At 35.2% G+C, this 15,138-nt stretch overlaps 1 protein-coding gene across 1 annotated transcript in view; it reads right to left on the bottom strand.

Moving 5' to 3' along the window:
• The window catches only part of CNGB3 (cyclic nucleotide gated channel subunit beta 3), a 137,883-nt gene that overhangs the window by 48,549 nt on the left and 74,196 nt on the right, over positions 1 to 15,138 (bottom strand). Inside the window, exons 9-11 of the mRNA XM_045896275.2 lie at positions 11,778 to 11,842; positions 10,912 to 11,034; positions 981 to 1,122 (exon numbers count right to left, since the gene is read on the bottom strand). Coding sequence (XP_045752231.2) covers positions 981 to 1,122; positions 10,912 to 11,034; positions 11,778 to 11,842 — 330 coding nt within the window. The remainder of the gene's footprint in view (positions 1 to 980; positions 1,123 to 10,911; positions 11,035 to 11,777; positions 11,843 to 15,138) is intronic.

The raw sequence follows: 15,138 nt of genomic DNA, 5'->3' as shown, positions 1-15,138 counted from the left end.
ATCCTATCTGTTTTTTTAAGATGTTGCAAATACATTCTTCTGGGAAACTTCCCTATTCTGAACTAATATAGAGCTTTCAAACTTTCCTTTGGTACTTACCATGGATAGCAGACCCTGATATTCATGGATGTAGGATTTGAGTTCTGACTATTTGTGGTCAGCTTCAAATGTTATAAAAATAGTTTTTATTGCTAACTTTTGTTAAAGCATGGGATTTATTCATACCACAGTGAGTGTGGTGAGAACTAATGACTTATCTAGTGGGAACAGTCATTTTGTGATTTTGCCTAACTCTTTACCCAGGATACAAATCTCAACATGACTTTTTTGTTCTCAAACATATGGTATGCGAAGTACCTTCCAAGGAAGTATACCTTCTAAGAATGCTATGCTATCCAGATTTTTATTACTTATGAATCTGGGAATCCACAAAGATATTGGGCTCTATGCCTTGCAAATGCTAACTATCTTGCAACAGTTATTTGCGATTGTTTTACTTTCTTACTAGACTGTGATTCCTTGAGAATAAGGACAAAGAGATGCCATAATAAACATTTATGAACCAATGACTTATTTATTAAAATGATCTAGATGGCATTTGTTAGCCTCTGGTTTAAGTGACCTCTGAATTTGATTTTAATCTAGGGACTTTATGACAATATTTGAAGTTTAATTAAAGAAGGGAGATTTTAAAGGTTTTTTAGGAAATTCCAACAAGTCAATTTAGAAACTTGACTTTCTCTGAGTCTAACCTGACACTCATTGTGGATAGGTCTTCTGACAGATTTAACAGTTTAAAAATTGAAAGGCAAAGTTGACTCATTCACATCTTCCTCCAATTCATTAAAATATATGAATGTTAGTATAAAAAAAAGAAAGCACTAGATGGATTTTGATTTTTCTTCTGTAAATTTATAAAGACTTATTAGGCTTTCAAAAATAGTAGCATTATGTAGCTAGGGATTCACATCTCCATTTACCTGACCAATTAAGCTGGAGAACACAAAAACTCCAGAAAAAAAATTCAACAGTTGAAAAGCAATTTCAAATGACGTTTGTGGTTCTGGAAGACCCCCGATGGTCATTAAACTTCGAACGGCCCAGTAATAACATCTCAGATACCTGTGAAAAGAAAATACATACATTTTGCTTTTTATTATTACATTAAAATACGACTATGCTTGGGAGTATCGATTACTACTAAATTATAACACATTTCCTCCTAATCATGATTTTCTTTCTATAGGAAACATTAGCAAATACCATGTGTACTAACATAAACTTTTTTTAAAAAAGATTTTATTTATTTATTTGACAGAGAGGGACACAGTGAGAGAGGGAACACAAGTGAGGGAGCTGAGCAGGGAGCCTGCTGTGGGGCTAGATCCCAGGACTCTGGGATCATGACTTGAGCTGAAGGCAGATGCTTAACGACTGAGCCACCCGGGTGCCCCTAGCATAAACTTCTTGATAAATATTGTGAAATGACTAAATAATTAGCCCTGCGGAAGGTGTTTGTTAGCTATTCTGCTTATCTCTTGCTGCAAAACAAACCACCCCAAATTTAGTGGTGGTATAAAACAACTATTTTATTAGGACTCATAAATTTGTGGGTTGGGTGTTTGTGTAAAGCCCAGCAGAGATGGCTCATCAATGCTCCGTGATGAGTAGACCCTCAGCCTGGGTGACTTTGATGACTGAAGATAGTTGGGCAGACTGATTGAGGCCAAATATCTGGGGCCTTGATTCTGTTGACTGGGTTCTTCTGTTCTACACATTATGTCTGTTTGGAATGCCCAAGGTGTCTTCTTCTCTCACATGTCTGAGCCTCAGCTGGAATGGTTAGAATGGCTGGGGCTCTCTGGGTATCCTCTTTTCAAGCAGCCCCTCAATACAACTAGCTTGAGCTTCTTCATAGCATGGCAGTCTCAGGGTAGATGGGCTTCTTACATGGTGGCTATGGTAGCACAGAGAGTAGCTCTAAGGTTTCTTATAACTTAGAAGTTCCATAATGTCTTAATCTTTTGTCACAGAGTTGAGGGAAAGGATAGCAGTACTTTTTACAGAATCCTTACAATGAGAGGAGCAGCAAAGAATTTGGGGGCATCTTTAAACTACCACACTAGTGATTTGTGAGATAAGGATATTTATAAAGATTGAAGAGCCTTTATAGTTTAGATACAGTTGTTTTTACTGATAGAAAATAGAGCAGATATATTCCTCCTCTCTCTTTTCTACCCACACTTATTAAATTATTGAATATATAACCATAACAGAGACAGAGGCATACTGACCTCAATCTTAAAAGGGAAATTTCTCTTGGGTATAATAGGTAATTTATCTAGAAATTTAGTATTGAAGAAAATCGGGTATAATAACAATATACTTGATTAATATAATAATCAAATTTAGAAATATACTTGATAAAGATTCTGTACTTAACTTGAACAATTACAAGTGCAGACCGGGATCATTATAGCCCAGATAGGAAGTGAATTAGAAACCAAGGCAGAAGAAAATATTATGGTAAAGATTAGGACAGAACGTGTAAGATTGACTTAGCTACATTTGGTTAAGGGTTTCATAGAGTCCATAGTGAGGTGGGAATGAAGGTTGGTATTACAAACTTATTGTACATTTATTGTCATTTTTGAGCATGATTAGGCATACTACTTGATATATTTCATATAGCTCTGATAACATGGTCTGAATCAGGCATTCCCACTGAATCCTTAAAGAAAAATTTGCTGTATATACACAATATCTCCACATATTGTTGCAAGGAGGCATTGGATTTAGTGGGTTCCAACTAGCAATTCTAGTTTCTAGGGTAGACACAGAAAAGCAGTACTTTTTACAGAACTCTGGCCCTAGTCTGGCTTTTATTTCTTGTCTAGGTATGCCACATAAATATTTGCACTTCAAGTAATTGTGTATTAGTCTTTGAACAAGGGTGGTCTTTTTCTTGTGAAAAAGTTTACAGTTTTCAGATCTTCAAACAGTAAGGAGTTGGAGGTTTACAAAGAATCAAACTGCAGTTAAGTCAATATTCAAAAGCAGATCTAGAAAGAAATCACTCATTTTGAAATTCAATAACTTGTGAAGGACATGAGGTTTTTTTTTTTTAACCTGATGGATATAGGGACAGAAAAATAATTAACTCTTTGGGAAGGTTTGAAACCACTGTGCCAAGAGAATAAAAATATTACCACTCTGTAATTTTTTCCAGCAGATTTCTTTGGACTTGCTAATATTATAGTGAACTGGGTGTCAAAGAGAACCACCTTGAAGAAGTATAGAATTAATTTTATGGATTGCACTTTAACTTTTCAAATTCCAATTTATAATTTCCTATTACCTGATTTAGTTTTGTCACAGGCTTAGGACCTGTGGGTCTCTTTAAATTAAGGAAATATATTGAACCCAATACTACCCCAGAGTGGGACAGGGACTAGATTCTCTCCCTACATGGCCAACTCCATTACAAATGTTGGAATTAGTGTCTCCTTCAAAGTCACTGCAGTGTTAGCAGGAACAAATATGAGTTACTTTCTCTCATTTTCTTATTTATGGATGTTAGAAAATAACAATCAAATGTGAAACATAGGCATTGATCTTTTGAATCTGAAGGGTTAGCCTTGAACTATTTTTTTGTGTACAAAATAGTCTGCTATGTTAATTGAAAGTTTTCTGCCCTAATGCTTTGAGGTTTATTTTTGGATCTCTTCTCAGTCATGTCTTATACACTCAGACATGCACAACCAAAGGTAAGATTTGTAATTTAATTAGATGGCATCTTATTGATTTTTCTAGGATTAGCTTAATTAGTCAAGTGTGTCCACCTCTAATATTAACATGCTAGGCAGATAGATCTTTTCAAGGAGATTCTATCTGGCTGATTTAATACATGAAGTATCTAACAGGCTGTATATATACAGTTCCAAGTTAGAGCAGTAAGGCGGAATTTGACATAAAACCATAAAAAACATTTAGTGTGAAAACAGAAATTCTTCTGTGAAACAAACATGACATGAAACTTCCCCCCAACATTTTGTTATAAAAATAGAATTGAAAAAATTTTATAGTGAACACCCACCTTTTATAGTGAACACCTAGATTCTACTATGAACATTTTATTCTACCTACTTTGTCACATATCCCTCCAATTTTCCATTCAGCAATCCATCTTATTTTTTCTTTTCTTTTCCTTCTTATTTTTTGGATGCATTTCAAAGTAATTTGCAGACAGTAAGTCTCTTCCTTCTGAGCACAGTGCTTCAGAATAAATATATTAACCAGAGTTCAATATTCGTATAGAGTTATTTTTTTAATTTTTTAACTTTATTATCTTTTTTAATAAAGATTATTTATTTATTTATTTGAAAGAGAGAATGAGATAGAGAGAGCATGAAGGGGGGAGAGTCAGAGGGAGAAGCAGACTCCCTGCTGAGCAGGGAGCCCGATGCGGGACTCGATCCTGGGACTCCAGGATCATGACCTGAGCCGAAGGCAGTTGCTTAACCAACTGAGCCACCCAGGCAGGCGTCCAGAGTTATTTTTTTTTTTTAAAGATTTTATTTATTTTTTTGACAGAGAGAGAGAGACAGCGAGAGCCGGAACATGATCGAGGGAGTGGGAGAGGGAAAAGGAGGCTCCCCGCTAAGCAGAGAGAGCCCAATGTGGGGCTCAATCCCAGGACCCTGGGATCATGACCTGAGCCAAAGGCAGACACTTAACTGACTGAGCTTCCCAGGAGCCCCTGTATAGAGTTATTTCTAAATTTTGAAAATACAATAAAAGCACAAATCTTAAGTATATTATTTGATGAATTTTGACAAATGTATATATCTGTGTAACCCAAACACTTATCTAGATAGAGAACATTTCCTTCTCTCTAGAAATTTCCCTCATTCCTTTTCCCGGAGCAAACACTCTTCTAATGTTTTCTACCAGAGATGAGTTTTGCCTGTTTTAGAATTTCACATAAATGAAATCATACCATATGTACACTTTTCTGTAAAATGTCTTTCATACAGAATAATTATTTTGAAATTTATTCATGTTGTTGTGTATATCAACAGTTCTTGCCTTTTTATTGCTGAGTAGAATCCATTGCATGAATATAGCACAGTTTGTTTATTCTCCTATGTATGAACACCTAGGCTGTCTTGAGTTTTTGGTTGTTATGAATAAACATTCTTGAATGTACTTACATAAGTTTTTAATGGACATGTGTTTTTATTTTTCTTGGGTAAATATTTAGGCTTGAATTTTTGTTTGTAAAGTACATGTTTTTTTTTTCTTCAAGTTTTTATTTAAATTCCATTTAGTTAACGTATAGTGAAAATTAGTTTCAGGTGTAGAATATAGTGATTTATCACTTACATACAACATGTAAGTTGTATGTTTAATTGTAAAAGAAACTGTCAGATCTTTTCCTAAAATGGTTGTCATTTTGCATTCCCTCCAACAATGTATGAGAGTTCCAGTTGCTTCATGTTCCTACCCTAACACTTGATATTTTCAGTCTTTTTAATTTTCAGCCATTGTGGTGGATGTATAGTGGGACATGCAACTTTTAAAAGTATCTAATTTAATACTTTGTGTGTGGACCTTCTTAACTACTGCTATCCACCTTAGTCCCACATTTCTATAAATTTATCACTGGAGGTACTTGGTATGAGGGAGAATGGTCTCAGTAGAAGGTAAGTTCCACAAAGACAGGTATTTATGGACCTAGCACAGTAAGAGTTTATAGTATTTGTTGAATGAGGGACGCCTGGGTGTCTCAGTCGGTTAAGCGTCTGCCTTTGGCTCAAGTCATGATCCCAGGGTCCTGGGATCGAGTCCCGCATTGGGCTCCCTGCTCCATGGGAAGCCTGCTTCTCCCTCTGTCTCTGCCTCTCTCTGTCTCTCATGAATAAATAAATAAAATCTTTAAAAAAATTTGTTGAATGATATGAAAGAATAAGTGAATGGTTATGCATACCTAGACTTACTGATATAAGAACATAGGAAGACTGCATCTGGCGCGAGCCAAGCTACTCATGCTGTTTGACAAAGTCCAAGTATGGGGGACGATCCTGAAAACAGGAGACTCCACAGCTGGCTCCTGCTATTCTCTTTCATTTTGTTTATGGCAATCTTTATAATTGTGGGAATATTTCTGGGCTGGCTCCTGCTATTCTCTTTCATTTTGCTTATGGCAATCTTTATAATTGTGGGAATATTTCTGGGTTTTCATGATAAAGTGACTACTCATCTTAGTTATGCCTATCTAAGCAATCATGAAACTAACTCCACGAAGAATTAGTTTCTATAGAACAAAATAACAAGACGGTCACGCTCTGTCTAGCACCTTTCTCTTTGCGTACTGTTTTTTAGTTTTAGCGAAAGCCAATAAGCAGAAATCAATAAAGGTCATGTTAATCATTACAAAGGAAAAATGAAAGAAGGCTATGGCTGTGATCCAGAAAATGATCTAAGATTTGGAAAAACAAAAGTATCCTAACATAAATAAAGTTCCTCCGAGGCTGTCAGGAGGAGATGCTTGCCACCTGATCCTGTGTCTGTGTCTCCTCATTCGCCGACGCCGTCCTTTCCTACGAGAGACCCACCCCGGCTGGAGCTGGACTCCGGCAGGTGGCGCCCAACGGTGGGGCTCGACTAGGTAAGCCTTTCTACAGGGACAGATAGGACTCTGCTCGTGGGTACTGCAGACCCCTCTGTGAAGGAATACAGAGTAAGAGTGAGCAGAAAGACAGAACTTAGAGAAGCTATGGGCCATAAAGAGTCAAAGGAACGACGACTCTTTATTGATATTATTAAGCATATGATTGAAAAAAGAGGGTTAAGTAAAAAATGCTTTGGGCTTATGAGGTCAAAGAGTAATATGAAGTAATAGAAGGGGCATAGTAATAGAAGGTGGTATTTAAAAACTTTGAGGAAAAGTTAGTATATTAATAACTGTCATATGCAAATTATCTTAAAAATATATAAAAATGCTGCTTAATATATATAAAACATATATAATATATATATAAATGCAATTTCTTTGTAAGAATAGCAACCTGTGCCCCTGACAGCTGGTAATAGGGTTATTGGAGCTTAGGTTTTTTTTTTTTAATACTTTATTTATTTGCCAGAGAGAGAGTGAGAGAGAGAAAGAGAGAGCACAAGCAGGGGGAGTGGCAGGCAGAGGGAGAGGGAGAAGCAGGCTCCCTGCTCAGCAGGGAGCCCGATGTGGGACTCGATCCCAGGACCCTGGGATCATGATCTGAGCCCAAGGCAGTCGCTTAACAAACTGAGCCACCCAGGCGCCCCAGAGCTTAGGTTTTGAATGAGAGCCCTTCTATCTCAATGAGCAGAGCAGAGCCATGGAGTAATTCTTATCTTTATAATCAGAGAATGTGGGCTGTATGATACCAATTCTGTGAAATGTATTGAAAGTTGCCTTTTGGCAAGAAAATGACCACTTTTTGTAATTTTCCATGAGTGATTAAAAAGAGTGGGTGGCTTCTAATTCTTGGGTGCAAGGTACTATTTTTATCTATTAAATCAAGCTTGTTTAAAAAAGCTTCTGAAACAATCAACAAAACTAAAAGGCAAGCTTTGGAATGGGAAAAGATATTTGCAAATTACATATCTGATAAAGGGTTAGTATCCAAATTCTATAAAGAACTTATCAAATCGACACCCAAAAAACAAATAATCCATTTAAGAAATGGGCAGAAGACATGAATAGACGTTTTTCCAAAGAAGACATCCAGATGGCCAACACACACATGAAAAGACGCTCAACATCACTCATCATCAGGGAAATATGAATAAAAACTACAATGAGATACCATCTGTCAGAATGGCTAAAATTAACAACACAGGAAACAACGGATGTTGGTGAGGTTGCGAAGAAACCTTTTACACTGTTGGTGGGAATGCAAACTGGTGCAGCCACTCTGGAAAACAGCATGGAGGCTCCTCAAAAAGCTAAATATAGAACTACACTTTGATCTAGCAATTGCATTACCAGGTATTACCCAAAGTTTACAAAAATAATGATTCAAAGGGGCATGTGCACCCCAATGTTTATATTTTTACAGCAGCATTATCAACGATAGCCAAATTACGGGAAGAGCCCAGATGTCCATTAACTGACAGATGGATGAAGAAGAAATGTTATATATACATACATATATATAACAATTAACCTTAACTACTATATATATATGAATATTATATGAATATATATGAATATTATTCAGCCATGAAAAAGAATGAAATCTTGCCATTTGCAGTGATGTGGATGGAGCTAGTGTATTATGCTAAGCAAAATAAGTCAGTCAGAAAAGACAAATGCCATATGACTTCACTCATATGTGGAATTTAAGAAACAAAATAGATGAACATAGGGGGGAAAAAAAGAGAGGGAGGCAAACCCATAAAAGATACGCTTAACTATAGAGAACAATGGGGGGAGGTGGGCAAGGGGATGGGTTAAATGTGTGATGAGTATTAAGGAGGACACTTGTTGTGATGAGCACTGGGTGTTATATGTAAGTGATGAATCACTAAATTCGACTCCTGATACTAATGTAACACTATATGTGAACTAACTAGAATTTAAATAAAAATTTAAATAAAAACTAGAAACTAGAAACAAAAAAAATCAAGTTTGTCATTGGGTTCTCAAATCTTTTATATCTCTACTAAGTGGCTTGGTCAATCAATAGTTGTGTGTTGATATCTCACACTTTGATGGTATATTTGTCAATTTTTCTTCCTTTTATTAATTTTTGCTTTATGACTTTCTCTGATTTATTTTAAGTATTTTATTAGTGCATACACATTTAGAATTAGGATATATTGATGGTGAATTGAAACTTTTACCATTATATGGTGATCTTCTTTTTACCTACAATAATTTTTGTTATAAAGTTTATTTTGACTAATATTAACAATCTCTTTAAATTGGCAAATATAGTCCATATTAATTAATTGTACTTATTGATATATTTTTAAGTTGTTTCTACTATCTTATTTTGTGCTTTCAATTTGTCTTGCCTCTCTGCTTTTCTATTTTCTATATTTCTCCCTACAACTTCCTTTCTTTGTTTTTTCTTTTCTTCTTGTTTTTTTGGACTGGTTTAGTATTTTTTTTTAATTTTAGTTTTCTCATTCTGTTTTTTTCCCTCCTGCCGAGTAAGAAGTTACCTTCTTTATTTCTGTTCCTTAGTGGCTATCTCACCACTCTGTTCCAGCTTTAGTATACACATTTTTTTTTTTTTAGACTTTGAAGTCTCTTTTTACTTTCTAGAGAATTCAGTTATCATTGAAAACTACTTTATTGTAGTTTACTTAGAAATGTATAACAAGTAGTTTTATGACAAAAATTAAAAGTAATTTATTTTGTACTTTAGAGTCGGGACACTTTGGATATCTGGTCTGCGCTAGAGTGGGAATTAGAAGTCTAAAATATTAGCACACTTCAGCTTAAGTTTCTTAGGGGTTGAAGCTGATTTCTTTTTTCTTGTTATAACACAGATCTGATCATTTCTTCCTTTTTTCCTTACTCCCTCGCTCTCTTCCTTCCTGACTTCTTTGAGTATGTAACATATATTGTTTTTTTTTATATATAGTTAGCAATGTTCTGGGCCCTGGGAACAAGATATATTGTCCAGAAATGCCTCAGAGAGGCATCCAGGTGTGAACAGAGAAGTTGCTCCACTTTTTCTGGAAGGCATTTTGATGCAACCCTATTATTTTGCTAATATGATAAGAATAGTTATCAGACTGAGGCATCTAATGATGTTCGATTACAAGCTCACTTTTAGGCATTATTTAATATAGTTGGTGCCTTACTCAGTTTTCTATATCAATTAGTTATTTATACTAAATTAAATATATACTTAAGTTAATACACACTCTAAAAGGAATTACTTACAGATTTGGTTATAAACTTCCCAGGAATAGATATTCTGTGTGTGTGTGTGTATATGTGTATGTTTTCCCAATCAGTAGGTCTTCTGACTTCAAATTTCTAAAAGCAGTTCTGGTTAAAAGTTCAAAAAATGTTGTTATAATCCTTCACACACATCCTGCTCTCTCTAGGTAGTGTGTAATTTTGTGAGGTATTTTCACTCTCTTTGCTCTATCCTATAATTGCTCTCCTTCCCAAGGCTGCTGCGAATTTTCTTCAAAGTCATGCTGGGACCTGCCCTTTTCCATTAAGGACATTGCCTTATAATATGCTCAATGTCATTTCATTGGAGCAGAAAGTTAGGGGAGTCTACTTTATGCCAGGCTCTTGTATTTACCAAAAGGAAATCTCACTATTAAATAACCCAGTAGCTATTATTTAGTCATAATTCTACTGCCCTAAATTTTTCAAATGATTTCTTTTATTCCTGTGATACTTGCATATCTAATTGTCAAGTTTAATTTATGATCCTTGTTACTCTGTAAGTGTTTAATTGAATTAGTGGTTATAGCTGACTCATAAACCCATAAAATCCTTCAGTGGTAAACTAATTAGCTACTGCACCTGCCCTCCAAATAATTAACATTGTTCATTACTAACAATCAGCATTGGAGTTATTAAAAGTTACCTTACCACTCAGTTGTCTAAAGCAGAGGCTTTCAAACATTTTTGATCATAATCCAGATCAAGAAATGCATTTCTCAGGTCAACCCAGGATACACACACACATACATCTACTAGGTATGACAGACTGGTATTTTCTATTCTATTCTCTTCTACTTTACTCTCTTTCACTTACTGATCTACTAAAAAGTTTTTACTGGCCATTAATGGGTTGTGAGTTACAGTTTAAAAAACCCTGGCTTAAGAAAATGCATACACTGAAACAGAAAGTTAAGAAGAATCCATAAAATTTCCTTCAAATTAAAACTTACTTGTTTCCTTCACCATTATACACCCATTTAGTAGTTCCAATTCCTTCATAGTCAGAAACCCAGTAATAAATACAGGCATTAATGTGCAGAGTAAACAGCAAGTATCCAGTTGTTCGAATGACTCTGCCAAGTAGAATAAATGCAAAGTAAGGAGTCATGTTGTTTCTGGAATACAGCCTATTTTAACATTTCCTTTTCCTTAGAGTCTCCACTGAATCTCCTTGCTTTAAATTTGTGAACTGTTAACTCTCATTAGTACAGTATAAAATGATGGTGCCATTGCATGTTTTCTAACTGCAGTGTCTTGACTGGGACTGACAGAGTGTAAAAAAAAAAAAAACCTCCCTCTCTTTTCACAGATGGTATGAATCAACCCCCTGAAAGACATGCCCCAGGGGTCACCTCTCCACTTTGAGTGCCATAAAATACGCTACACTGATTTAACTGGATATCTCTGAAAAGCTCATGGGACTTTATGCTACAATTAATAGTGACTAGAAGTCTCTGTGCAAGTGAAGTTCAGGAGAGCAAATGAATGAAATTCGGATTAGAATGAATTGTCATGAGAGAGAAGCAAAGTCAGCTTGTGAAGGAGCACGCTTATCTGTACTTGTTCTGACTAGAACAGGTAATACATTCTATTTTTAGTTCTGCATTCTTTTAAAATCTAATATGATTTTCATGCCTTAATCTCACTTCAAAATATTCAAGTCTGTTTTAGAACATAACCCTTTATTTTATATAGCCAAAATTCTGAGATTATTCTGTTTTCTTCGGCAGGCAGATCATAGTCTTCTCAAATCTGGCTAAACTGTTGTGCCATTGTTTTCTCTGTCACCCCTGGAACTATACTGAGTTTACTTTACCTGTAGATATATGCTTTGTCCATTAGAGACTCTAGTTGATGATTAAACTCAAAAAATGAAGTGTACTATGTAGAAAACAAACAGAAGAAATCCAAAAGTGTGTTAGTTTTAAATACATTTATTTAAATAAAACTATGTAAAATAAATTTTATTTGTTACTGAAAATAATTCAATTCATAAGTCTCTAAAACAAGCAAACTAAGGTCTGTTTAGTCATATTTTCTTCTGACCAGTACATTTTAGAATGGTGCCAAACTCCCAGTGCTTTTTGCTTTATTTTATCTCTATTCTCTACTTATAGTCTTGTTTGTAATGCTTGTCGAAAATCAAGCCTAGGCACATTTCTTCCCTTTTTCTTTTTAAAGCATCTAGTAGAACCCTATTTTACAATAATTAAAATCGCACTCTAACCAAGACATAAGTAAAATAGGAAAAGTATGATATAACCCACTGAAGTTATAAATACGTGTTAAGTCCTGTTGTTCAACACTAGCTTTATTTTTAAGCGAGTTGCGTTAAATGTGTATTTATTTCAACAAAATTTAAAGTCTGGTAATATGAGCATTAGTTAGCTCTTCTTGACATTGTTCAAAGAGATACAATGAGTTTATATGCATCTAATCCAGAGTTGCTATTTTTCTCAAGGGCTTTTCCTGCTTACATCTACTTCTATTTTGGCTCATACAACCTACATGCACTCCTACCCCCACTTCCTCTTTTATTACTATATGCAGTATAAGGCGAGAGTAAGAGCACGAAATCCAGAGCCAAACACCAATCTCACCTCTGCCTTTTACTAATTGGAAAAGTCACTAAATATTTCTGTATCTTGACTTCCTCATCTGTAAAATGAGAACAGTAAGAGAAAATGCCTCCTAAAGGAGTTGTATCCATACAAGAGTTAGTGTATTTAATTATTTAATGTGCTTAGACTCAAAGAATCTTACAGACAGAAAGGACTATTGAAGATTATTTAGTTCACAGTTTATTGAGTTCAAAATTCATCCACTGTAAATATGACTATAATAGAACATTTGGAATTAAAAAAGATATTAATAGTAATCGCTATTTACCTAGAAATATACACAAATGATTTGTTTTTCCAGAATTCCTAAGTAGGAAAAATCCCTCAAATGTTCAGATTGAGATAATTTCAATTTATGGTAACTTGTTTATGTGCTTTTAAAAAAAGATTTATCTATTTATTTTAGATAGAGAGAGAGATCGAGCATGAGTGGGGGAAGAGCAGAGGGAGAGAATCTCAAGCAGAATCCCCGCTCAGCAAGGAGCCCGACATGGGGCTCGATCTCCCGACTCATGAGATCATGACCTGAGCCAAAACCAAGAGTCGGATGCTTAGCCGACTGAGACACCCAGGTGCCCCTTATTGTACTCTTTTTTTTTTTTTAAAGATTTTATTTATTTATTTGACAGAGACAGAGACAGTGCAGGAACACAAGCAGGGGGAGTGGGAGAGGGAGAAGCAGGCTTCCCGCTGAGCCGGGAGCCTGATGTGGGACTCGATCCCAGGACCCTGGGATCATGACCTGAGCCGAAGGCAGTCGCTTAACCAACTGAGCCACCCAGGCGCCCGCTTATTGTACTCTTAATAGAAATTTTCACAAAGGTGTTTTTAAGTTTAGCTTAAGTGTTCACTGTAGAACAAATTTATACTTTTAATTTATTTTCTCATATATAATTTGGAGGTAGATAAATGAAAATTTTCCTACAGAACTGTGCATTAAAATAACACACTTATATGTGAAGTGACTGGACTATGGGGCTATGAAAACAAGACCAATGTTGATTTTCAGGACATTCTATATTTAAAAAAAGCTACTGAATATAGAGTCTTTGGACACCTTAGAGATATAGAGAGGAGGTGTGAAGAGTTGGCGTTTTGTAAGTTTTTATTATAATGCCAAACTCCCAAATCTATAGGAACCTGAATCTTCCTGGAAAGTTGGTTATCTCTGAGCAGGAACCTCTGGACACTTTCATGTGAGACTATAAATTTGATGAGGAATGGCTTACCTGCTAAGCTGCCTGGGAAGTTAAGGTCTGCTCCAATCTAGACTCACATTCCAAGGTCAAACCAGAAGTCTCTAGAGTTGTCTTAAATATGTGAAAATATAGGGTAAGGTCCCTTTCAACTTGAAAAAAACAATGGTAATAGAAGGAAAGCCCCCTTCAGCTTGAGGTTTATTTGCCAATTTGATTACAGTAAAGACTTTGGAGTCAGAAAAATATGTGATAGAATGCATATTTTTCTATCCTGTTCTCATTTTCCTCATCTCTAAAATGAAGTTATTTGAAGGAATAAATGAAATTATGAATATTAAGTTTAACAAAGTATGCAGCCTCCCCACCTGCTCCCCCCGTATGTATCCAACGAAGAGCAGTTGCTGCTTTTTTTTTTTTTGGTTGCTGCTATTTTTGCTGTTGTCAGGTTTTACTGTGTCCCCAGGTTATGTTGTGTTGTCTTCCCAATGTGTGAGAGATAACCAACTAAAATTTATAAAATCTTTGGTGTTCCTTTTATGCAGGTTGTCTTTGGAAATATGTTATTGTTGCTATTGTTAAAGATTTACATGAAATTTCACGTCCTGACTCCTCAGGTTTGTTTTAGGTGCCTGACGAAGCTATGAGTTATAAAATGTTTCTTAGAATCTTTTTGAATGGGTAATGCCTGCACATAGTTCAAAAACAATAGGAAATATATGCCTTTAAAAGTCTTGCTCCCACTCCTGCCCCTATTCTGATTTTCCCTCCTGTCACCCATCCCCACCCATCTCAGTTAACCATTTTTATTATAATTTTTTGATAATTTTCCACTGTTTATGTAAATACAAAGAAATGGAATATTTTTCCCTTTGTGTTATACAAAAGTTAGTACCATTCTATAAACTATTCTGTAATTAGCTTTTTTTTAAATTAGCAATTTATCTTAAAGATCTTCCTGTTTAAGTTCATAGAAAACTTCCTTCTTTTTTATTAATTTCTTGTGTTACAAAGTATTCTATTATATAGATGTCTTGCAATTTGTTTAACTAGTTCCCTGTTGGTGGATATTTGAGTTGTATCCAAATATGTAAATAATTTTGTTATGTAAAAGTGTTTGCAGCTTTTTTTTTGAATTATAGAATTTTAGATGAGTAAGATAACTTAGTAATCTAATCTAACTCTCGTTTTGCTGCTTGTGTTCCAGGCATTCAGTGACTGTCTGATGAAAAAGGACAAATGGGAAAGAATACGATTATGAAAGATAATGAAAGATTCATTTGTAATTATAGTTGTATTTAGAAGTATAAAGGCATTCCTATTTTAGGTTATAAAAATATCTCGTGAGATATAGAATAAA

The sequence above is a fragment of the Mirounga angustirostris genome, unplaced genomic scaffold, assembly GCF_029215605.1.
Source record: "Mirounga angustirostris isolate CCGP_5_RB_7025 unplaced genomic scaffold, mMirAng1.0.hap1 SCAF_4, whole genome shotgun sequence".
Classification (NCBI taxonomy): Eukaryota; Metazoa; Chordata; class Mammalia; order Carnivora; family Phocidae; genus Mirounga; species Mirounga angustirostris.
This window is presented reverse-complemented; position numbering and strand designations above follow the sequence as displayed.